Source organism: Oculina patagonica, chromosome 7 (assembly GCF_052425735.1).
Source record: "Oculina patagonica isolate OP01 chromosome 7, crgOcupat, whole genome shotgun sequence".
Lineage (NCBI taxonomy): Eukaryota > Metazoa > Cnidaria > Anthozoa > Scleractinia > Oculinidae > Oculina > Oculina patagonica.
Genome location: NC_135764.1, coordinates 3,709,072 through 3,734,397, shown reverse-complemented (window position 1 = coordinate 3,734,397; position 25,326 = coordinate 3,709,072). Strand labels below are relative to the sequence as shown.

At 39.5% G+C, this 25,326-nt stretch overlaps 5 protein-coding genes and 2 pseudogenes across 6 annotated transcripts in view; 1 reads left to right on the top strand and 6 right to left on the bottom strand.

Moving 5' to 3' along the window:
* The window catches only part of LOC144660170 (uncharacterized), a 166,258-nt gene that overhangs the window by 130,087 nt on the left and 10,845 nt on the right, over nt 1–25,326 (bottom strand). The window lies entirely within an intron of this gene.
* LOC144660805 (ectonucleotide pyrophosphatase/phosphodiesterase family member 5-like) lies at nt 46–2,778 on the bottom strand. The gene has a single exon (XM_078521531.1). The coding sequence runs from the start codon at nt 2,502–2,504 to the stop codon at nt 1,071–1,073; it is 1,434 nt and encodes a 477-aa protein (XP_078377657.1). The 5' UTR covers nt 2,505–2,778; the 3' UTR covers nt 46–1,070.
* LOC144660014 (ectonucleotide pyrophosphatase/phosphodiesterase family member 5-like) lies at nt 4,027–6,421 on the bottom strand (annotated as a pseudogene).
* LOC144660813 (bis(5'-adenosyl)-triphosphatase enpp4-like) lies at nt 8,964–11,320 on the top strand. The gene has a single exon (XM_078521541.1). The coding sequence runs from the start codon at nt 9,155–9,157 to the stop codon at nt 10,595–10,597; it is 1,443 nt and encodes a 480-aa protein (XP_078377667.1). The 5' UTR covers nt 8,964–9,154; the 3' UTR covers nt 10,598–11,320.
* On the bottom strand, nt 11,506–14,036 carry LOC144659967 (potassium channel subfamily K member 9-like). Its single transcript, XM_078520499.1, has 2 exons — nt 13,636–14,036; nt 11,506–12,386 (listed from the first exon to the last, which is right to left on the bottom strand). Exons 1-2 carry the CDS (start codon nt 13,919–13,921, stop codon nt 11,812–11,814), a joined length of 861 nt encoding a protein of 286 aa, XP_078376625.1. The 5' UTR covers nt 13,922–14,036; the 3' UTR covers nt 11,506–11,811.
* LOC144659966 (potassium channel subfamily K member 6-like) lies at nt 14,830–17,562 on the bottom strand (annotated as a pseudogene). Its single transcript, XR_013571998.1, has 2 exons — nt 17,112–17,562; nt 14,830–15,851 (listed from the first exon to the last, which is right to left on the bottom strand). The product of XR_013571998.1 is annotated as a potassium channel subfamily K member 6-like (transcript).
* Nucleotides 18,871–24,940, bottom strand: LOC144660262 (MICAL-like protein 2). The gene is made up of 5 exons (XM_078520865.1): nt 24,065–24,940; nt 22,486–22,534; nt 20,338–20,482; nt 19,813–19,851; nt 18,871–19,718 (listed from the first exon to the last, which is right to left on the bottom strand). Exons 1-5 carry the CDS (start codon nt 24,241–24,243, stop codon nt 19,606–19,608), a joined length of 525 nt encoding a protein of 174 aa, XP_078376991.1. The 5' UTR covers nt 24,244–24,940; the 3' UTR covers nt 18,871–19,605.

Below are 25,326 nucleotides of genomic sequence, written 5' to 3'. Positions count from 1 at the left end.
TGGACTTAACCAAGACTTTAGCTTTACGTGAATTGACTTCTTTGTATTATCGTGCGCTCTCGCACGCGCGCGTAAACGTGCGCGAGCATTTATTTAAATGCGCGTGTTATACAACAAACTTTTTAATGGCGAAATAGTTTTGTCCCCCTGAAGAAGGCAGCATTGCCAAAACGTCGGGAATAGTTTTTTTTACTACAGCGTAGTATTTACATTTTTATCATTTTTAGTTGATCATTTCATGCCTGATCGTTCTAAACCACCAGCAAAGTAAGTAAGTAATAAGTAAAGTCTTTATTTAACGAGGGTAGCACTAAAATAGCATAAAAACACTAACAAACCAGTGGCCCTCAATAATTATTTACAATAAAATATAAAAATACACAGAACAATACGAATATTAAAACTATGGATAAACTATGAAATATTACGAATAAAAATATAAGAAATACAGGAAATAAAAATATACAAAGATAACACAAAGAGAAAATGATGTAATCCTTGCAGTGTGTGTAAATGCTTACACGCTGCAAGGATCACATCATTCATTTCATCATTAATCCGCAGTTCACATATATGTGTTGTCTTTCATATATTTACTATGTCATATCTACTCCACATGCAGGACATTAGAACCTATAACTGACCTGCTCCCAATGTATCTAGGCTTCATAGCTCAGTTGGTAGTGCAACACACCCGTATCGCGGAGGTCGTGGGTTTAAATGCCCTTGTAGCCTTGAAATGTTTTTTTCAAGGCTAAAAAATGCAATTTCTTCAATTGCTTACACACTGCGACGATCTTATCATTCGTTTCATTATTAATCCGCAGATCACATATATGTGTCGTCTTTCATATATTCACTATGTCATAACACATGGACTATGCATGGTTTGAAAAAAGAACCTAAAATTTATTTGTTGTTTTACGTTCTATTTTCAAGCATTTGTGTTTAATGTATGACAGAGACGACAAGCATGCCCTAAGATCCCCCACCCCTTTTTTGCAGGTAAAAAGTAAAAAAGAAAGGCATTGCTAAGGATGTAAGGTAAAAAAATGTGAAGTCAAGCTCCTTCAAAAGTGAATCAATGTGAAAATAAATGCAGTCAAAAAGACAAGAAATGCCCACGCAATTACTCCAGCTTGGCCAGCGGTTGGCGGGCTATTGGTAGTGGATCCCTGCAGCATGGAAATAACATTTTCCAGTGAACCGTTGTTTGGTTGTGGTGGGATTCCAAGTAAATGGCACATCAAGGGATACAGATCGAGTATGCTAAACGGCTGCACCTCCAAGTTCTTTTTAAACGCGGGGCCACGTGCGAAGAAAATTGGGTAGCTTCGACTCTCCTGCGGCGGCCAGCCGTGCGACCCGTAAACCCACGTTGCGTTGGAGTTCCCGCGGGACTGCACGATATACCAGCCCACTGCGGGATTGATGAATATCGGAGGAATTCTGCGATTGTGTTTCCAATGGTACGATTCTGGAATATCTTTTTTCTTGTAGACTTTCATGTGTTGATTCGAGGCTTTGGTGAGATTGTCGAATATTTCATCGAGTTTTCCGTCCTTTGGCCAGATGTGTGCCAAAGCTCCTGATTCGATCATCGTGTAAGCTGATTGGTCGAGATAATCATCGAGAAATATGCGACGACTAGAAGAAATGTTGTTAAAACTGTGATCGCTGACAAAGATTAAATTCACGCTATCCAGAAACCCTTCGTCACGCAATCGATCTGTCAGATAACCCACAACTTCTCGATCGACTTTTTCAATAGCAGCCTTGTATTCTTTGGATTGCGAGCCATAATCATGGCCTTCCCAATCTGGATGATCTATATACACTGCTACAAACTGCGGTGGTTTGTCTGACTTAAGCCAGTTGATCACCTTATCTAGACGGCTCTTGAAAGGCTCTGTGTAGTTGGGCATGCAGTGGATGTAGCTTGGCCATGTTGCGCGCGTTTTATTTCTGTATTTAGGCAGATCTTTTGGGTCGATTGCGCTGCAGTTAACAAGGCAGATAGGTTTCTCGTAGTAAGTTGGCTTTTCACGGTAACCGCGACTCCCTGGCCAAAAATAAACCCCGCTTCGTCCCCCTTGCTTCTCGAGCGTCAACCAGATCGGTTCCGAAGCGTTGTAGAACTTTGGGTCATTGTTTGTGCAGTCGTAATCGAAAATGAACTTTTCTTGGTAAACAGGATCCCAGAACCTGTTTGAGATAATCCCATGGCTTTCGGGATACAGTCCCGTGAGGTAGGAGTGATGTGTAGGCCATGTTTTAGTCGGGACAACATTTCTGGTGTAGCGTGCGCGCACTCCATTCCGCCCCACGGCATCAAGATTTGGAGTGTCGGCGAACTGCCCGCCGATGAATTGCCATCCCATACCATCCATGGAAACTAGGATGACCGTTTCCTTTTCTTGCTTCGCTTCTTCGGATGAAACATAATGAGGCGTCGAAATGAGAAGAAAGCAAATTGCTAAAGAAAGAACAAGAATTTCCGTCATGCTGGACTCGCACCTTGAGCGTACCTTGACCCCTCCCCTACCTTGGGATGGGTTTGTGACATATCCTTATAATCTAAACAAAGTGTCACGACTTGGAGGGGTGGGGGGGGGGGGGAGGGGGCGACTTCCAGCGCTTTCATTCTCTACCTCAAATTGTTTGGTGCTTACTTTTAAGTCGTTTCGTAAGAGATACCATTATATGTATCAACTTCCAAAATTTAAATCTGTACACCTTTATTGTGCGGGTACAGTGCGGTACCAAAACCTAAAAGGGACAACGGGCATGCCCATCTATGCCATCCATCCCCACCCCCTCACCCCCCTCCGCCAGGGGGAGGCATAACATGTAATACCCTCGCTGTTTAAATCATTGTGAAGGTGAAGATAAAATCCTAGGGTTTACTAAGAGTGTTGCTATAGCCCAGTGGATGGGATGCTAGTCCATCGCCCTAGAGCATTTTGATACTTGTCCTAACAAAACACTTAACCTGTACCCATTTATACGACTGGGTGTGGAGCTAGAGAGGAAATGTGAGAGTTGTGCCAAGGACAAAACTCTCACATTCGACTCGACCTGGATCAGGGCCCGGGGGGGGGGGGGGGGGTACTCCCATATGTGGCCTATATAGGTATGTGCCGCCCGATAGGGTATGGTTTTTGAGGTTCTCGGTCCTTAAATAGGGTATCATTTTTGCTCCTTTTGGCAATGTGTTCCCGGTGTGATCCTTAGATAGGGTACCTAAATTCTATTAGCTAAAATAAACGCCCAGCTAAACGAAAAAAAGATATCTTAAAACTGAATTTTCTGTTCAGGTATTAGAAAAGCGATTTTATAAAGATTTGTGTCTTGCCGTGCGCGGTTAGTCGTTATTTGGGTCGTCACGGAACGCTTCTCCTCCCCTTGAATAGGGTGTCATTTTTCGGTTTTGGGCCTTAAAAAGGGCATCAATTTTCGCTTTCTTTATCCTTAAATAGGGTCAGGGTTTAAGAACCTTGGCGGCACACCCCTTCCGAAATTTATGGGAGTACCCCCCCCCCCCGGGGGACCAGGGTCTGGTCCGGCCAGAGCTAGACTTCGGTTTTCCCGCGGCAGGATTCGTGAGGAGCGTTGCGTTATGACCCTGCGCGGCCGGCCGGGAAGCAGGCTAAAGAAGGACAATAAGTGACAAGCAGATATGGAGTCACGCACTGACAAACGTCTTCTACTTTTAGAGCAGTTTTCAATTGAGTGTCGTAAAACCAAAACCAAAACCAAAACCAAAACCAAAACCAAAGTAATTACTTTAGCCAATCACAAAAAACACAGACAATTCAGTGAACCAATCAAAACTCGAAGCAAATACATGTAGCCGGCACGAAGCGCGGGAAAACGTGCGCGCGCGAGTCACGATTGGTTTTGGTTTTACTTCTGATTGGCTGAGAAAGTGGCGCGAGATTTTTAAACCAATCACTAAGCGTAGCAATGCAAAACCAAAGCAAACGCAATTAACTTTCGACACTCAAGTGAAAACTGCTCTATTAATCGTTTGCTGAAATTGCTTTACAAAACACAAACAGTCATATATATAATTGACTGGTCCGACGCCTTACATCAATAACATTTTACAACTTTTTAATTACTACAGTTATTAATAGAGACAAAGAAAGACATCAAAGTTACAGTTGTCGAAGAAAGAAAAGACCTATTTTTTTTTTTTAATTACAGTGTATCTACTTTTTAAATTTCCATTGGTAGAGTACTGGAAGTACTCACAATCTTGAGACTCCTTCTGTTTCTGAACACTTTTTAATCCTACTGATTCGAATTAACAACCATAAATTCATCACTTTTTTAGTATGAATACACATAATAAGATCAATTATATTGAAACATCTATATTGTTGTTGATCTGTGCCAGTTCTCCGACAACTATAATATATATGTCTAAAATGATCTTTACAGATTAATTGCCGTGGATTATAAGTAGAACTACGAAATTGATTTTCTAACGTGTACGTACGAGTTATAATGGCGCTCCCATATGGCATGCATGGCATGCACAATCAAGCTAATACTTTGGGTACCTTCTCTGTAGCAGACTCCCACACGGAAGATATGTAAACCAGTTTATAAACTACGAGCATTGACTAAGTATGCTTTTACCCTCCTTAAATACAGGCTGCTTGCGATGCTCTATTTATTTACAAGAGAAATAACTGTGTGTTGAACTGATACAATTGTAATAACCGAGCTATCGTGGCGATAAAGTTTTGAATCCAAAATATTAAACATAACGAAGCTAAATATTTGCGGCTAAATTTCTACTGGAAAGATAAAATACTGAAAATGATCATCTGAGATTTATCTACAAAATGACGCAGATTCTATACAAAAGGTTTGAACGTTCCGTATCCACACTGAACAAAATTGCGAAGGCTAGGATTAGGCCACAAACCTCATCTCAGATGTACTGGTCTCGCTTTTCTACAATGCAATGGAAACAACCAAAGCCGTCGTCAAAGCCACGAGAACACGCGCTGACCACGTGACCAGGCTCTGCTGACCAGCTTTCGGGCTCTCCTCCTCTTTGTACATCTTCTTGACGATTTCCATGGAACCGTTGTTAGGACGAGGCTCTATTCCCAGGAGATCGCACATCATTGGATACAGATCGAGAATGGAGAACGGCTCTATCTCGTAACCCACTTTAAAGGCCGGTCCTTGTGCGTATAAGATCGAATACAATTTTCCCTTCTGTGGAGGCCAGCCGTGATTTCCTCGCACCCATTCTCCTTCTCTGGCTGTGGCATTCGACTTTTCCACAATCCAACCAACTTCAGGTTCGACATAAATGGGCGGGATTCGTCGGTTGTGCTTCCAGTGATATTCCTCGGGAATATCTTGCTTTTTGTACACAGAAAGATGGTTGGGGACCTTTGGCTTCGTCAGATTGTTGTAGATCTCGTCCAACTTTCCTTCGTTTGGCCAGATGTGACCGATGGTCGCAGTTTCGGTCAGTCTGTATGTTGACGGGTCGATGTATTGATCTAATAGGATCACTCGCTCTGAAGACGTGTTCACCATGTTATGATCACTGACAAAGATCACGTTCACTTTGTCTGTGAACGATTCCTTCTCCAATTGATCCAAAAGATAACCGACGGCATCTTTGTCCACTTGTTCAATGGAGTCCTTGTAGTCTTGAGACAGTGCACCACCCGAGTGTCCCTTCCAGTCGGGCGCGTCGATGTACAGCGCGACAAAGCGAGGAGGATCGTCAGACTTAAGCCAGCTAATCACTCGATCAATTCGCTTAGGGAATGTTTCGCTCTCGTTGAAAAAATCAGGATAGCAGTGTTCATAAGACGGCCACGAACTTCGCGTCTTGTTGCGCAAGTTAGGCAGTTCTTTGGGATCTATAGCGCTGCAGTTTAGCTTACAAATCGGTTTTCTGTAGTAGCTCGGCATTTCTTTGTAGCCGCCCCAACCAGGCCAAAAGTACACTCCGCTCCGCCCCTTGTTTGTTGTTGAGCGCTGCAGTGTCAGCCATATTGGCTCGGAGTCGTTGTAGAATTTCGGGTCGAAGTTGCTGCAGTCGTATTCGAAAATGAACTTTTCTTCGTAAACTGGATCCCAAAACGCGTTGGAAACGATTCCATGGCTCTCTGGGTACAAACCAGTGAGGAGGGATTGGTGAGTAGGCCATGTTTTTCCGGGAACAACCGTCTTGAGGTATTTGGCTTTAACTCCATTCTTCGCTACTCTGTCGAGGTTTGGTGTGTTCGCAAACTCGCCACCGATCAGATTCCAAGGCATTCCATCCATGGACACCAGAATCACGGTCTGTGGTTCTTTATCTGCGTGAGATCGAAGAAGGAACGAGGAGAAACAAGAAAAAGGCAGAAAGCACGAAACGATTCATGTTTGTTCCAACTGTTTTGCAGCGCCTATGGTCACACCCATGTAGAGTTGATGTTTTGAACCAAATGTTTACTTATTATCATTTCAAAACAGTGATTATGCATGTTAACAGCAGGCAGGTGCACTGTTTGATCAAAATTTATTCTGGAGGTTGTTTTTGTCCGACGGACTAAACACGAAATCGGTAAAACGTGGTCTATATGACGAAAAATCGCCGAATTTTCTTAAGGCGAATTTAATCAAATAAGACATATCGACGATACTGCAACCTTGTAAACAAATCGTATTCGTTTGATTTTGCAACACCCTTCCTAATTTAGCTTTTTCATAATGGTCATAAAAATGGAAATGCGCTCGGCGGAGACCATTGGGCGAAGCAAAAGTCAATTACTTTTGTCAGGTTTATTGTTTACTCTGCGTTGTGTGGCTCCCTGCATTCAAAAGTTTCATTTCGTAAATGTCATCATTATGCGGCCAACAGACCTCACAAAAAACATGCATTTATATTTCGATCTTAGCTTGAGAATAAACCTGATGAAAAGATTTTTTATCACATAATTAAAACATAGCTACACTATCTGTTATGCCCTAAATGAAACGACGCTTCATTGAACTGTTTTTCGATATTCAGAAACCCTTGAATGTAATTCTTTGAAGATGACTATCAAAACAAGCCTTTCTTGCTGTTGAAATATTCAGTTTCAAAGGAAGCATGAAATAATAACCGTCATGACTTTATGTATTTAGCTGTCACTAGCTGGCAGTTTTGGATTTTAAATGTGTTCAAAACAAAGTGAAAGGATTATGTTTATATGTTAATCGCGTGATTTCCTCGTCGAAACTTAATTTGCATTGTGGGTCACGCGAGAAAGGTAAATCAAGTAAAAAACCTAACCGAATAGCACGGTCCCTTAATTGTTTTCTCCGCTTCCGCCGCGAAATAAAAAGAACGCCTAATCGCAGATTAGTAAAAAGCTTCCAACGCAGACGTTCTTTTGACTCTTCAAAAAAAAAATTGAACCGAACTTTTGGTTGTCGAGAATTGCGTGAGCGGGGGTTAGTAAAAAACAACCGTACCCGCGTATAAAAACCTAGGCTTTTTCAAGTTACCCTAAAAAGGTTCTTATATTATAGGGGTTAAATGAAAAAAATTCAGGGTAAAGGATTTTTATTTCAATTTTGCCTTATTTTTCACTTCAAATCCGGTGTATATTTTCAACCGCCCCCACCCTTTTCAATGTTGTACACAAACGAAACAAGTCTTGCAGATTGCAAATGCAACATTTTTCGGGGAGGCGGGGCAAGAGGTGTCAGTCCAAGTACTGACTCAAAATACAAGTGTCTCAACACTTTTGGCGCTCATTTAGTCCATCCCTACGTGGTAGCTGTAATTTTAGCTAATACTTTTTAAAAGTTGTTTTCAAGGATGTTTTTTTTTTCATCCAAAATAATCCCCGCCCCCGGCCAAATTAAATACGATGTATCTTAAACACATCGGTTTTCAGCTGTTTGATCAGCCTTGCATTTTAAAGTTTGTTCATATTGTAAAGAAACCCTAATTATCACACCGGGATCACAATGCCAAAAGAGGCAAAAAGATTCCCTTGTTTAGGACTGAAAACCTCAAATTTCACACCCTACCCCACCTATATATATATTTATACCTATATATCGCGCAAATATTTAAAAAAAAAAAAAAAAAAATACCCCCACCCCAAAAAAACCCAAAACCCACTCCGGTTAATAAGTAGTATATACACCTCCGAGCAGATTTCACATCAATGTCTTTCCAGAGGCTTTGCAATTTATCCTTTTGGTCAGTGAGCATCAAGAGTGACCGAAAATGCGCGGGCTCTAATTTCAGCTCTAGGAGATTGACATTACACCAGTCGTAAAGACATTATTCGTTCTAAGTTTTAATGTCGCTAGCTTTCTCTATTTGGTTGTTTATGTCTGGAAAATGTACTGTTGCTTTTGGTAGTACAGTCCAAAACGCACCTACGACTCTCAGTTCTACTTTATAGTCGTTATCTTTTTCAGTTACAAGACGTGCAACCTTGAACGACAACCGCATTCAATGCTACTATGGATTTCAGAGAGCCCAGGGGCACTACCCCGGGGGAATCTCCCGGAAATTTTAAAAAGAACCCTACAAGAGTGTGGCTCAAGCTTTCTTTACCCTCAAAATAAAAAAAAAAACCCTATATTTGTATATTTCTTCATGTGCATTCCTTAACGAGACCTTGACGGCTAAAAATATTGGTGTTTTGCCCGAAACACCCTAAGGAGACCAATAATCCAAAATTTACACCCCTTAGCGAGACGACGAGCATCCCCGCCCGATAACTAAGAGAATACCCCATCCGGTGGGCAGAGGACTACCCTGTTGTTTCGGCCACAATAGCATACACCGTCCTTATATCGCTTGTCAATGCGGTCAGTAACTTCCACTGCGGTTTCTTTCAATCAGAGAGCTTTATTTGTACAAACAGAGATGACACCGATATGTTGGCTGATTAGTATGTGTAAAAGTCTTTATCAATAGTACCCTTTTGACTCTTGGTCGTTGAAGATAATCAACTGTCGGCTTAAGGAGTTCCTGTTTGACAGGTCTAGTGAAGAATGCAGTGTATCACGTAGATATTCATAAGTTGCGTGTTGTTTTCGTTTGTTTTGCGTGTTGTTTTCACTTGCGAGGGCTTCTCTTCTGGGCGTGACATTTACATTGTCTGTGGAAGGTACAACGAAGATGGCTCTGCTTTTGCTTTGTGCTGTGTCTCTTTTGATCACCCTTTCAGATGCAATGCACGGAAAAGAACCACAGACCGTGATTATTGTTTCCATGGATGGAATGCCTTGGAATCTGATCAGCGGCAAGTTTGCCAACACGCCAAACCTCGACAGAGTAGCGAAGAATGGAGTTAAAGCCAAATACATCAAGACGGTTGTTCCCGGTAAAACATGGCCAACTCACCAATCCCTCCTCACTGGTTTGTACCCAGAGAGCCACGGAATCGTTTCCAATAAGTTTTGGGATCCAGTTTACAAAGAGGTGTTTATCCTTGAGTACGACTGCACTACCTTCGACCCGAAGTTCTACAACGACTCCGAGCCAATATGGCTGACACTGCAGCGCTCAACAACAAACAAAGGGCGGAGCGGAGTGTACTTTTGGCCTGGTTGGGGCGGCTACAAGGAAACGCCGAGCTTCCAAAGAAAACCGATTTGTAAACTTAACTGTAGCGCTATAGATCCCAAAGAACTGCCCAACCTACGCAATAAGACGCGAAGTAAGTTCCCACCATATGAGCACTGCTATCCTGATTTTTTCAACCAGGGCGAAACATTCCCAAAGCGAATCGACCGAGTGATCAGCTGGCTCAAGTCTGACGATCCTCCTCGCTTTGTCGCGCTGTACATCGACGCGCCCGACTGGAAGGGACACTCGGGTGGCGCACTGTCTAAAGAGTACAAGGACTCCATTGAAGAAGTTGACAGAGATGCTGTTGGTTATCTTTTGGATCAACTGGAGAAGGAATCGTTCACGGACAAAGTGAACGTGATCTTTGTCAGTGATCATAACATGCTGAACGCATCTTCAGAGCGAGTGATCCTGTTAGATCAATTCATCGACCCGTCAACATACAGACTGACCGAAACTGGGCCCATTGGTCACATCTGGCCAAACGAAGGAAAGTTGGACGAGATCTACAACAATTTGACGAAGCCAAAGGTTCCTGACCATTTAACGGTGTACAAGAAGCAAGATATTCCCGAAGAATATCACTGGAAGCTCAACCGACGAATCCCGCCCATTTATGTCGACCCTGATGTTGGATGGGTGGTGTCTAAGACGAATGCCACAGCCCGACCAGGAAAATGGGTGCGAGGAGAACATGGCTGGCCGCCACAGAAGGCAAAAATGTATTCCATCTTATACGCACAAGGGCCGGCGTTTAAAGTGGGTTACGAGATAGAGCCGTTCTCCATTCTTGATCTGTATCCAATGATGTGCGATCTGCTGGGAATAGAGCCTCGTCCTAACAACGGTTCCATGGAAATCGTCAAGAAGATGTACAAAGAGGAAGAAGGCCCGACAGCCCCGAAAGCTGGTCAGCAGAGCGTGGTCACGTGGTCAGTTCGAGCCCTGCTTTCTTTGGCTGCTTTGTGCGTTTTCCTTGGATTGTTTTAGAAGATGAACTATGTTGCCAGTTTAGTAGAGTTTTATTGCTAAGACATTAACGCTGGCTAATGATTTATATTTGTAGCTCCTGAATGTAGTCACTCGAGCATTTTTTAAAATTATTTTAAAAATCTTTCCTGTTTTAAGCTAGAAATATGAACAGTTCAAATGTTTTTGGCGGAAAATTAAAAAATATTTCTAGTTGATGGGTTAAAGGTTTAAAGACTAAATCTTAATTTTTGTCACGCATGGTACTGATCACGGCAAACGTGACTGTCATGCTAGTAGTCACGCTAGTATTCATGCTAGTGGTCACGTTTTATCAAGTCCTCGGCGTGATTTGCCCCCAGATTCCGCAGCTGACGAATGTTAAATGGATTATAAAGACTGATATGAGAAAAGCTGGAACGTTGCCGTCTTACGGCAGACTAGTTCGCCTATCTAATAACAGAACTGTGTGCTTTGATCTGTACTTCAACTACTATCTTAAGAATAACCTCCGCGAAGGACGAAGCTTCATGTTTATGTCGTTTTAGCTAATTTTTTAAACCATCCAAATGTTTATTCAGAGGACATATAAAGGGAAGTCAATTTGTAGCGGTTTCTATTGTGTTCATTCCATTGCATATTGTCGAAGAAAGCGTTGTACAAGGTACACTGAACTGAGATAAGTCGTATTCTTGTATCCGATATTGATTGCATCGCTAATAAAAGTGATATTTTTAATTGCTAGGTGAAACGATCTAAAACTGGCTGAATTACATTACTCCGGGGTGTGTGTGTATGTAGAGGGGGGGGGGGGGGAGTTAAGGAGATGCGATCCCTCCTTTGAGATGTGAGGAATTGTTTGTAATTGTTGCGTTTGATCGACAACGAGTACCCTCCACACACATCCGGCCCCCTCCCCCAAACTCGAATTTCACATCTTTTGTGGGTGAATTCCCCTTCCATGGGTTTAAAAGCAGTTTATATTTAATCAGGGGACGCAGTCTCGGACATTTTGAATTTATCCTTGGGAATATCGATTCTCCAGGGAAGCCACAAGATCTCTGTTTATATAGCCTGATTCTCAGACAGTCCAGTGAGTGCCCGCGAGCGACCTGGATCGACTGAGAATTTAGACAACTGTTTATACGACTCTTGACTCCTCAGAGTGTGTGGTTTTAAGAAATTCCTTCTGCGCAATACCTTCAGTTTTTTTTAATTTCATGTGATTAGACCATTCACACGGCATGTTCATTATTGTTCTGTAAGTCTTGCTGAGCACCATCTGTCGTTATTCTTGCTTCTCCTTTCTTTGGCCTACACTTCGTCAGGCTAAAACAATGTTCATTCATGATACTGGTCTTTTCCACGTAAGCTACAATCGAATCGATTAAACTCGACATGAAGGACAGACCGGGAAGAACAGTTATCATAAAAACATATATTTGATCTTTAAATGGAATGATGTCACCAAAACCGACTGTAGAATAGGTCACAAAAATAGAATAAACATTGTCAATGAGGCTTCGTTTCGGCTCCAGATGAGCGCTGGCTGCAGACGCAACAATCCACGTTACAATTAAACACGAGGAGTTGATCAAAAGGTTTCCTTTCTCCAAGAAGTCGCAGCTGCCTTCATCGCATTGTATGGTGTGGAATTTTATATGTATTGGTCGATTAACTGTTCTTAATGCCATGTTTACGAGTTCTCCAATCGACTTCAGCGCTAGAACCGTGAGTGGGATTCCTACAATCGCATAAGCTATGGTGAAAAGTTGACCACTTGACGTTTGAGGGGTTATATTCCCATATCCTACAAAAAAAATAGGGTTAAGTAAAAAAAGACCTTTATTAGAAAAAAAGGAAAACAAATCAGTAGGTTGGCAAAACAAGTTCAGTTACACTGAGCAAAAATATTAATTAGAGGCATTTTCCATCCAACATCCAGTTGCGAATGTCTGACACCATTTTCTAGCATCGATTTTTTCCCGAAATTTTTGAGAAAACTGAAACGGCAACCTCGCGAGGTATGCCCAAATTCTTGAATTTTTTCTAATTTTTCTTTCCGTAAATTTCAGTTCCATTCGATTTGCAACCGGAATTTTCGGTTGAATGGTTCGCATTCCGATAATTCAACAGTTTTCGGATTTTCTAGAAAAATTCCCAGAAAATTTTTCGAGTCTTTCGTTCCCTTTCTGAAATTTCCAAAATTTTTGATCGAATGGAAAGCGCACCACTTCTCCTTGTTTTTTAATGTTTTTATGTAAATTATAAAAGCAATGAGTCTACCTTCTTCGTGAGACCACCAATTTAAGCAATTGGGGAAGACAAGCCTGAAAAATAGCTCATGCCTTCAACAAAATTCGAACCGTCACCTCTACGATACTGGTGCGATGTCCCACCAATATGTTGAGCTATGAAGCCACAAATTGGGAGATAGGTCATTATTGCGGGTTCTATCTTTCCTATGAAGGACTAGTTGACAGAATAAAGAAAATGAATTTATTCTGCATATGTTAATTATGCAAATCGTATATTTGTACATCAATCCTTTATTCGCGGCAACTTTCCGTTTTAACAATGTATTTCAAGTGATTCGGCTGAATACGCGTGGAAACAGGCAAAAAAAATGGCTGAAATATTCAAAGCCGACTAGTCATATTTATGTTCTGCATCCGTATGCTGATAATAATTAAACAAAGTTGGTCCATTAACGAGTAAATTTTTATATACGTACTGACGAGGATTTTTTACTTGCGTAAAATAAAATACATTTACGGCTTTCCTCTGTGGATAAGCAAAGTTTAACTTTTTTCAGCTTACATCCGTGCGCAACTTAAAAATACGCACCAATAGAAAAAATTAAATATCAGCTTTACCACGAAATGGCCCAAGTTCTTACCGACTCTGTTTAAAGGTTAAATTTTGGCAATGTACGAGCTTTAAACTCAAAAGTAACCAAAGAACGAGCAATTATTTTTAAGCCTTTATATAAAGTTGCATAAGAAATTGAGTATGATAAATTTTAATTAGCATGCACTTAATAAAAATAACTATTTTACCTATTGTCGTGACAAGTTGTAATACATAATATACCGCGTTGAGGAAACTCCACGCTGGTTTTACTCCGTTTTCTCTCACGTTGTCGTAATCTTGTATCATCTTAGTGATGTTTTCCTTGGATAAATTATATTCCTTTGCCCATTGACGCTGTAATTCCTCAAATGTGTGGGTAGCTGCTTCTTTATCTTTGTTCTTTTCAATCTGCATAAAAATAGCTGCTCCGATTAAAACATAACCCAAAAATCCGACCAGACGTTTCAATAATGTTTTGCAAGCGGTCGCCATTTACAGCTCAAAATTTTAAACCTCACTTCAGAACGACAGGTTTTGGTGCGAACTAGATGTCTAACATTTGATTTTGAAATTTTCTGATTATAATTCGCTGTGTCATTACTGGACTGAAAACCAACAAAAGCCAGCTGTATGCGACCAACTACCAATAATTTGAAGAGAGTCGTGGTGATTGAGACATGCCACTCAACATCGTCGGATAAAACTGTTTTTCAGCAGCTTGAAACACTGTTTTGGTTTCAAATTAGAAAAGTTGTTTAAAATTCTTTAGACTTGATTGGCTGAGCAAGAAAAAAAACGCAGGTGTCGGTAGCGGCTCTCTATTAAACTCACGCAAGTAAAAAACCGCTAATTTCTAACACCCATTTAAAAGTTGTTTACAAATACTTCAACCTGTCTCCTGACTGCGAAAACAAAAGATTTCAAATACTTGATAGATTTCCTGTGAAGTCAATTGTTCCCTCTTCAGACTAAAGCCGGTGGCAAAATTCATGAAAGGGGGATTTACATGTAAAAATATAAAGGAAAGAACGGGAAAAATATTTACATAACACCGAGCGTTTTCGAGAATATTATCATCTCCATGGTGATTCTCTTAACGAGCGAAAATGTTTAACAAAGGGAGCATTACCTTAAAAGCCCTATTAAGCCCACTGGGGACTTATTTCGTTTGAATACCTTTTTGCGGGGGGATTATAAGGGAGGGATTAAACATATATAGTTAGGTACAAATAAAAAAGGTAAGGTGGACTTAAACATTCCCTCTAAAAAAAAAAAGCTATCGTATCACTTTATCCTGATCAGAATTCGAAAAGCCCCTCCCCCCCCCCCCAAGATACAAAATAAAAAAAAGAAAGAAGAAAGAGCAGGGAGTTCGTCATGAAAGCTAGACAGGGAAACATTCCATTTTAATCTGAGAATGTACGATTCTCTGATTACATTTTCTTGGAATTTATAGATATAAAACTTGATTTATTTTGCGTTTCGATCAGTAACCTTTTTCTTCGTCATCGGTATACTATACTTTTCCTCTCTCTAGTCAATTTGAGAGTGGTTTTCTAGTTATTCAGTTCTTATAAAAAGTAAATACTATTTCCTTACTTTGCTTTAAGGATACATGAGCCCTGTGATTGGTTAATAAAACTCGTGCAATTTGCTTCAACCAATCAAAACAAATCGTGTCTTGGTCCACGTGCGTTTTCCCGCGCTTGGCACCGATCGCACGCTTAATGTTGCCTCGAGTTCTGATTGGCTTAATGCTATATCTGTGTTTGCTGTGATTGGCCAGATGCCATTGCCAAGACTACCGGTACGTTGTTTTGGGTTTCGTCGTTTAAAACCCTCTCTACTTCACACGGAGTCTCATTGTCGTTCGCTGTGTCTTGCTGATCTTCATCTGCCGTTATTGTTGCTTTCCTTTTCGCCGGCCAGCAATTCGGGAGGCTAAAAAAACGTCTTGTCGCCATATTGCTCTTTTCCGCGTAAGCTACAATGGAATCAATTAAACTCGACATAGAGCAAAGCCCTGGAATAATAATTATCATAAAAACGTATTTGTGGTCTTCGAACGGGATGATGTCACCAAACCCGACTGTAGAATAAGTCACAAAAATGGAATAAATAATGCTAATGAGGTTCTGTTTCGGCTCCAAATGCGCGCCGATAGCTGTCACAATAATCCATATTAAACTTAAACAGGTAACGTTGAGGCATACGTTTCCACCTTCCAGAAAATCGCAACTGCCTTCATCGCACAGTATGGTGTGGAATTTTGTATGTAATGGTCGGTGAATTGTTCTGAATGCCACGTTAACGAGTTGTCCGACCGATTTCAGTGCTAGAACTGTAAGTGGAATTCCCGCCATGGCATAAGCTACAGAGAAAAGTTGACCACTTGGTGTTTTAGGGGTAATATTGCCAAATCCTGCAACAAAAACAGGGGAGTTAAAAAGGTAAAGCTTAATTCAAGTAAGACTTAACGAGTAGCCATACAAAACAGGATCTAGCTCTAACCCTCTGATTGAAAGTTATTATTAAAGACGGAATCCATCAGGAAATCGAGTAATATTTTAGTTGGACAAAAATCGAGTACCAGAATAATTTAAATCCTATTGCGTTATTTTATACCGAAAGATGTAAGTAATTATCTACCGGGGGGGGGGGGGGGGGGGGGGGGCCCCCCCCCCCCCCAACCAAAAGGAAAAAAAAAAAAAAAATTTTTTCTTGAAGTGATAACACCAACAACAAGTGTTTCTTATCAGAGCCTGAGAAAATGAATTTTAAAGTTCACAAGATCCGTGTAAACTATGGGTGAAATCTCACGAGTAGGCTATTTTGTAAAATCGTCTTATAGCGATTCAGTGGGATTCAGTGGAACTTCGAAATTGGTTCTCGATGTTTGGTGTTCTTAGAAATGATTTCTTTTGATAAGATATTTGAAACAGTAACACAGAAGTTTGCAATAAGATGTAAAATGTAAAAATTTTTCCCAATTAATACTCAAGACCTGGCGGATTCCGTTTTAATTCTTCTTGCGGTTAACAAACATTGATTTTAACGCTATAAGGCCCGGTTCAGACGCCGTCCTTTTTATGAGCCGAACTCAATCGAATTCGGACCGACCCAAATTGACAAAAGTACGCCTCTTGATTCAGACCCTCCTTTGGCCGTTCCGAGGCCGTTCCTAATATATTCCAATAATGAGGTAAACTGCTGGCAAAATACATTATAAAATTTATGAATTAGGATCGGCACATGAAAAGTACGGCGTCTGAATCAAAGCCGTTCCAAAGGCGTTCCACAGGCGAAATTCTCGGCCAAGCCAGGCAGGAAGAACGGGTGAGCCGTTCCAAATTGAAATAGCCGTTCTAATGACGCCGACTTTTCATGTACTTAATTCGAGGAATTAGGTTCGGCTCATGAAAAGATCGGCGTCTAAACCGGGCCTAATTTGGAGAATTTGGCGGTTCGTTAAGGCAATGTTTTTTTCAGTATTCACGTCCAGTACCGGTCCGCTTGATGGGGTATCGATACTATTCGGAAAAATAGGCTTTGGCCAGACTGGTGTTTAAAAATGTTATAGAAATCAATTAGGAATCCTGATGATCCCTTCGCATTAAAATAATTTTCAGGAGATATCAAAAATTTCATCGCAAACAAAAATGAACAAAATGTTTTTTTTTACCTATTGTTGTGACAAGCTGCAATACAAAATAAACTGAGTTGAGGAAACTCCACGCTGGTTTTGCTCCGTTTTCTCTCATGTTGTCGAAATCTTGTAACAGCTTAGTGATGTTTTCCTTGGATAAATGATATATTCTTTTATCCACTGACGCTGTAAATCCTCAAATGTATACGTAGCCGCTTTTTTATTGTTGTCCTTTTCGATCTGCATAAAAACAGCTCCTCCAATAAGAATAAAAGCCAAAAATCCAACGACGTGAAATAAACAAGTTTTGCTGTCAACCTTCGCCATATTTAGCAGGTTACCATTAGTTTGAAATACAGCGACGTTCTTCGATTCAAAGGCGTACGGGCCCAAAACATTTTAAAATGTTTAGTTAATTCGTCCAAAAAGGCCCCAAAAAGCCAGTTGTATGCCTATAGCTGTCAGTCGACGTACGATCTTGCGATTACCATTTACTGGTTTACTTTCCTGCTTCTAATATTCTTGATTAAAACTGTCCACTTGCACAGACTGCTGTGCGACTTGAAAGGTATGTTAATTTCTTGAGATTTCATTGGTTAACTTGAGAGTGATGCAGATGATTGTATACATATATAAAGGACGTACGTTTTTTTGCCAGTTTTTTTTGTAACTGCTGACTACAGCTGAATAAATATAATTAGATCTGTAAGCCAAAAGCCTTCAATCTTTAAATTTTATTGTGACCTGGTTCGGCTTCGCTTGTCAGGTTCACATAGTAGACTTTACTAATTAGTTGAACGAAACTTCGCAAGGAAAACGTCTAAAATTTTGACTGGAAAATAGGATAGAGAAAAGCGAAAGAAATACATTTTAACTGACAACTGCGGACAAGATGGTCGGTCCGGTCGAAATTTTAACTCAAACCAATCATGGCTCAACTCCAAAACGCTTATCGGACGGCTGACAAACGATCCAGTCAGTTATTGATAGCCTAGATTCTCAGATAATACAATACTTTTCAGGGAGAGTGAAGTTTATATACATGTAGTTTGCGTTCTTATATTCTATACTATCTATAGCCTGCAGTGCAGGAGTATTTGTTGGGCGCGAGCGCCGACTGCATATTACGACGGCCATCTTGGATGAGCAGGCGCGCAGAGAACTGGGCCTCGTTCGCGCGCCTGCTAGCTGCAACCGTCGCCGCGACGCCGCGACGCCGCGACCCTCTACTCGTCAAGCATCCAAGATGGCGACCAAAACAGATCGACTGTTATTATCGAGCGTTCGGACGCCAAAAATGCCTGCACTGCAGGCTATATATTTTAAAGAGTATATTTTCCTTCATGTAGTGGCCACTACATGGTGTTCTGTCAATGTCATGTGTGTGTCTTGTTAACCGCGCTTTATATATGACAGTAACTCTCCACTGCATTGCCCATGTTTATCTTAATTTGCACTCTGATAATTTGACCGTATTCTTCCTACGAAATGTTATTTTGAAGATACCCCCCTAGTCTAATAGTCCAAATTTTGGCCTTTTCTCTTGTACGAAAACGAAACTCTGTTTAAGTGCCATAATTTGGTTTTTAGCCATCCAGTTAAAACTTGGCAACGAAGCAAAAATAAAAAATATATTCGTCCGTTTTTGTTTCCAAAATGTCTTCATGTCCTAGAAAAGTGCAGTTCACAAGGGGCTTCGAACTAACGTTTTAACAATTTACATAGGTGACAGAATAACTCAGGCATAACACATGTAACTCGTGAACACAGCTAAGAAAAATACAATCAAGACGTGTTTTAAAAAATTACTTTTAATGCATAGCACTTAAATTTTTAATAATAGTTTTCGCTGACATAAAATCAGCTAAAGTAAGTCACGTAGATCTTTAATATGCAAGTTCGGAGACGGTCTTGGGGTCATTGTATTACATTCTGAGTGCAATCGCTTTGTGCCTCAAGAAAAAGTTCTACAAATATTTATCCTTTGAATACTCTAGTATATGATTGAACAAGAAATTAAGTATAGAGCAACCAAAGATTAAACATCCTTTTACCTATCTCCTGACAAGGATACCAAGGCACACCCTGCAAAGAGGCTTATAGTCCTGATAGGGCAATATTTATGTGCGTTTTATACAATCATGTAACATTTAACAGAAGATACTTCGTGTAGTATTTTGATTAGTGTTGTGCGGCTGTATTATTTAATTGAATTGTATATTGTAATCATAAAAATCATTTGAAAGCTAAACTTCTTCTCAAAGAATCCCTCCTGCCTCTATTTTTGTGCCAAAAATCAATCTTTTCATGGTAACGATTATTTAAAGAAATCTTCATCCAGGCTAGACATGTTTATTAAAATAATTCTGCAAAATTAAAAAAAAAATTATTAAAATGATTCGGCGAGCATAGTTGGAGAACAACTGAGCCAAAATTTTGGTGCAAAATTTCTTAGAAACAGCTGATGGAAAGCGTACGTTTGGATTCAGATCGGAAATTTTAAAAAGTTTGCCTCTGCCTCTGTTCACTTTTAAGCAGTTACTCCAGAATCCTTTTCCTCGACTATCTCGCGCTGTCTTATTTTAAAGCGTCGTTTGTAAGCCTCATCGGCCAGAATATCAAATAAATATCGCCTGGGTTTTCCTGTTAAAAAAATAAAAACAGGGTTTTGTAAGTTAGTATACAACTATAATGATTCTCAACATTTTGACTGAATAAACTTGAACTGTACATTTACCTGTTTTATTCGTATTGTTGTTTGTTTTCGTTGCTTCTTCTGTGATTAAAAAAAATAAAAGTTACATGAATATTTATTTTGCTCTTATACATCTTTCTCATTTCTTTGGGTCTCCGCAGCTTCATGCCATTCAGTCTAGTTATGCACAAGAGAGAATAACTAAGAGGGTCTTTGGTGTTACCCTCGTAGTTCTTTTAACATCCACTGTTTTAGACACGTTAGTTGACGTTAGTTTGAAACCTCTTGGTCACGTGCAAGGCTTCTATGCAAGGCTTCTCTGCTACGAAAATGCAAACATTTTGCTCCAAAAACACAAAAACACAAAAGTTGCTTGACTTAGTGGAAAAAAGTATTTCTATAGCTGCATTTTCTTGAATAACTCTCAAAATTGCGCCATCACTCTTTGACCACGAAAGCCATAAGCAAAACATTCTGCAATCAAAAATAGCAGTGCAAAATTCTGAAGGTAATATTTAATAAAGAAATATACTTTTCCTTTATGTCAAAGGATATTTTTTTTTTTACCTGAAGTGTTTATGTTACTGAGATGATTATACAGCGAGGAAACGTATGTCAAAATGCTCTGTTCATCCGGGAGATCCATAGACACCAGATCTCTCGCGTCTAGCAAGGCTGGGATACCAAGCTGCTCTTCTGCCACCTTGAAGGCCTGGAAACGAAACAAAATGTACGTTTTTGGCGTTTTCGGAGTTTTAAGTATCCAGTTCGAGTTTTACGCACAGCACAGCTGGTTTATATGAGCAGATTTTTTACGTGTGAATAACTTAAAATCAATAGTTTTACTGAGGCTGTCTGACAAAAAGCTTACAACGCCTTTCAATAACATGCGAACCCCGAAGTTCAAAACCCAACTAACGATTCACTGCCGTCAATCATAACTATGGCCACACCCAAGAGACAGTTAAAGTGAAATTCTGTTACCTGAGAGGTCTGCTTAGATGATTGACGGTATCCCCTCCCCCCACCTTGCAAAAAGCGTAACCCTTTAAAAGCAATGATGACGGTGACGATAAGGACAGTGCAAAAAGTAAAAAATGGATTTATATTTAAAGAATTTTTTTAATAAACCCCTACGTCTTAGGTTTCCTAGTCCCTAATGAACGATAGTATTGACTTAAGCCTGGTTCTCATATAATCGATTGGTGCAATTATATGAGAACATAACACAGACGATCGCTAACATCTGCGTCTAGTTTCTCTTTCCCTTCTTCGGTATAGTACGAGGCCACAAGTTTTGCTCTTTCATTGAAGGCTGTCATTGTGCTGGAACTAGGGCTAAGACGATTGTATTTCGTAGGTCGTTGCTCATACCAGGCGATTGGGGCGGTCATATGGGAACTAGCCTTCACCGAAATATTAAGAGCATAAAAACACATTTTCAGTTGTTTGGTTAGCCTTTAACTTCAAAAAGTTATGATGTCAGGTAATAGTTCATGTCACAATACAAACTGATAGCGTGTTAAAATAATAACATCCTTTTCGGCTACAGTTTTTGTCGCGATATGTTCTTGGCCAAGAATTTATTTACAACATTATATTGAAAGCAAGAAAATGAATATACACTATTATAACCCACTCATTATTTTTTGCGCGCGCTCATTGGACAAAACGCATCACGTGGTACAAAATCGGAAGACGGGTATCAGCGAATATACCCCGTCCGATTTGATATCCGTCGCCCGATTTTGTAGGCAAGCACAAAACAAAAGAATGAAGTCATGTTATTCAATTCTAACTTTTAATGAAATCACAGAGTTAAAAAATCACGTAAACCAATCAACTTACATTTGTTTTAACCACAGTTACGCCGGGGTTATTACGTAGGTTGTTTCCTATAAATTTACTGGCGATAAAGCGCGTTGTAGAAATCAATTATAGGGTTATAAAATAAATAAACCCCTTTCTGGCTTGCTAGTATATTGGAGGATAATGCCCTTGGCTGAAAGATTGTCCTCAAAATTTCACAGTTGCCCTCGAAGCTTCGCTTCTCGGCCAACTGTTCATTTTTTGACAATCTTTCAGCCTTGGGCATTATCCTCCAATATACTAGCAAGCCAGAAAGGGGTTTATTTACTAAGTAAACTGTAAATATCCGGTGCTGATATTAAATGGGCACAGATAAAATAAATTTAACAAAAGGATTTCTCTGCCAAGTTCAGAATAAAATCAAAATTTTCAAAAACGAAAATAACTATTGTGGCTTGCAATCAGCTTATACGTGACATAAAAGTGTCAACAAATTTTGTAATAATTCAGTGTTTTCTATTTATTATAACACGCACATTATCTAATCAAGCTGTTACTGAATAGTATCTTAAGTTGTTTTAATATTCACGAGAACATATTATCTGCAAGTCACGTAAAAATACTAATCAATAAAAAGATTGCTGACATGTTTCTACATATGGCAGTTTTTAATCAAAACTATAACCCAGTACATTCATTTTAATGACAATGTTTTCACATTGTTTTCAAAGATATTGTCTTTTTAAATAAGCCATGTCACGAACATAGACATTCTTGGTTATTTTCGCCTTTTTATTACTCTTTTGTTATTTTTCTATGTAAGAAAACTTTTGTTTTGAGGTCTCCAACAATGTTCGCGTACAAAGCAAATGGATATAAAATTATTGAAATTCGTGTTTATCTTACCAGGTCGTTATTTTTTATCATGTCATCCTTGGAAAGATTCTGAAAATCGCTGAAAAAATAAATAGACACGTTAATTCTTGTCTTTAAAACTGAAACCCAAAAACTAAAGCTATTTCAGCAAACAGAAACTTTACTTGTTAACTACATCCTGCTGTTACCCTCCAAATATATAAATTCCAGTGTCTGAATCGTTGAATTGCCTAGAGCCGAATCAAAATCTAAAATCTCCTTACACTATCAATACATTTTTAAGTAGATAGGTGATGAGAATAACGAAAATCATCAAGAAAAAATATGACTTGATTTACCACTAAATTCTCAGAACTAACATTAAGAGAAATGTATGGCGTTCAGTAAGGAGAATTACTATTTTGAGATAGGAAAGAAACCGAGTGCTGAGAGATGATAGTGTTTCAACCGTTCATAAAGTAACCCCACAAAAACAAAAGCCTGAATCCAGCTAAATTGCTGAAACTAAAATATTGAATGTACAAAATTATTATGTTCAGCATAAAGCTAACCATGGACTGTTAACATATAGCTGTTCACTGATCTCTCTACTACTTCCCCGTTGTTTTTTTCGTTTTTTCTTCGATCGTTGAACGTGGAGAAAAAATTCGTTCGCTGTTTCTTTTGCCTTTTTTGGCGTTGAAAAATAGAAGCGCTGTCAACAGCCTAAGCTAGCCACAGTCTTTCATTTTCATTTGTTTAAGTTTTGACTGTTTTTCAGATCGAATCATACTATGACCTGAAGCGTCAAAATTCTATTGTTTTCGTATTTCGCATTCATTGGAGAGTTATGATAACGAACCGAGCCTACCGACAGTAGAATTTTGAAGTTATTGGATTATTATTTTCATTACAGTATTTCAATTTTATCGTGTTTCAGGTCGATTCATGTGGTTTTAGAACACCAAAATTCTTTTCGTTTCGCTTGTTTGTGTATTGGAGAGCTTACAGTATTCTATAACTTGTTATCTTTTTATTTTATTATTGTTGCAACAAATGTCTGATATTTTCAAAGCTCATAAAATTGTATGCTAATAAAACAAAGTTATAACTTGTCGCGTTTGAATTATGTCTGAAGTACTTTAATATTGTGGCGCTTGTATATTTCAGCATACGATTATCATTGTAATAATCTACCAGCTGTAGACGTAAACAGAAAACAAGCGAAACTTTCCGGCTAAACACGATGTGGTATCGTAACATAAGAATTTTGAACACTTTAGTTTCAAGGAAAAAATAAATAAATAAAAATCATCGTATCTTTCCCTCTTGCAACATCCGGACTATTTCATCGAGGTAGAAAAACTAATAATTAAGATCTGGCAGGTAAATTAAATTCTTCACCTTCAAATGCTTAAGATTAAACTGTAGTTTAATAACAAACTTCTTGAGAATTTTTATTTCTTGCAAATTCACATGCCACAATTCCACCGACATGTGTCATTGCCACAAAAACGGCAGAACTGATAACTCCAAATTTATCATTTTCATATTCAAATCAAAATGCGGTTAAATTATAAGCACGGTAAAAAGAGAAATATGCGTAAACTAAGAAAATATATACTCTTACATGAAGTCCGGCTTGAAGCGGTGTACTATTGCGCAGAATGCAAGTCCGTCCCTCCATGAGGTCGTCATGTTACACACACGAACGTTCTTGTAACCAACAGTCTGCCGCTTACTCCATTCAAGTAATGCTTCTTTGCCTCGCAACGTGCAAGATCCGGACTTCTTCTGCTTTGCAGCCATTTCTGTTACACTTGGTATCGAGCATTAAAAAATCTTTCTCGTTCAGGGTTTTTGGGCTCAAGATTCTCTTCTCGTAGAGAGGCGAGTTGGATTTTTTTCAGCGGGAAAACCGACCTTTCTGTTGTTTTCGTCTGATCCGGCGATTGCAAATGAAGTTGTCAGAATAAAAGCTTCAAATAAATAACTTCCGATCCCCTCGTGACCAGGAATAATTATAAACATTAATGCAACCGGGCGCTGACGCTGAAAAAGAAAATATCGCATCGACGGAGATGAAGATATATGTACGGTGATCTGACCTATAAGATATGCCGGGAAAACTGCGTGTAAATATGTTCGCTATCAGTGGAAATGAACGTTTGATTTTTGTGATAAAACGAAGGCATCTGAATCGGTATACGCTTGAGGGGTTTACCTCGAGCTTATTAGCTAAAACTGATTTTACACTGTGGTTATTAGAATTTTTATTGTCGATTACGTTCCATGCCTCTAGTTTGAAACGTTTTCAAGACATTTAATTGAAAACGTTGACAATATTTTTATGTATGCGATCTCAAAAAGAGAAAAAACATCTGCAACAAACTTTTAAAGTGATTATGCAAAGGAAAACTAATGACAAAGAAAAATAATCGCAGCTTTGATGAATAATTTCATTCAAAAACATGCCGCCGTCAACCGATAGGCTTACAAAGTGGCGAAGCTTTTCATGTGTTTTAATTTTGACAGCAATAAAACGAAATTCTGACAAATACAATTACTTTGCACATGAAAAACAAGTTACTGTTGACAATCAATGAACAAGATTCTGATTCAAATGCAGTTTTCGATGTCAGAGGAAATTCACACTACTAGAAGGTATTAAATTTCACCATATCGAAAAAAAACCTGTCGTTTCTCGCTGACAGTTCGCTAAGACCCTGCTCACAGCGACTCTCTGTCAATTAAAATGTTGCAGAAACATTTATTTCGTCATTAACAACATGATCGCACCGCAAGTTGCATGCACTTTATATGCGGCAAGCTTTATTCTCGAGCAATTACAGAAACGCGCGCGCTACCGCTTGCCAAAGGCTTGAATATTTT

Coding starts and splice junctions, on each gene's coding strand:
- LOC144660805 (XM_078521531.1), bottom strand. CDS start 2,504: ATGACGGAAATTCTTGTTCTTTCTTTAGCAATTTGCTTTCTTCTCATT.
- LOC144660813 (XM_078521541.1), top strand. CDS start 9,155: ATGGCTCTGCTTTTGCTTTGTGCTGTGTCTCTTTTGATCACCCTTTCA.
- LOC144659967 (XM_078520499.1), bottom strand. CDS start 13,921: ATGGCGACCGCTTGCAAAACATTATTGAAACGTCTGGTCGGATTTTTG. Junction 12,387..13,635: donor ACAACTTGTCACGACAATAG/GTAAAATAGTTA, acceptor TTTTTTTTGTAG/GATATGGGAATATAACCCCT.
- LOC144660262 (XM_078520865.1), bottom strand. CDS start 24,243: ATGGCTGCAAAGCAGAAGAAGTCCGGATCTTGCACGTTGCGAGGCAAA. Junction 22,535..24,064: donor CGCTTCAAGCCGGACTTCAT/GTAAGAGTATAT, acceptor TTATTTTTTCAG/CGATTTTCAGAATCTTTCCA. Junction 19,719..19,812: donor CAACAATACGAATAAAACAG/GTAAATGTACAG, acceptor TTTTTTTAACAG/GAAAACCCAGGCGATATTTA.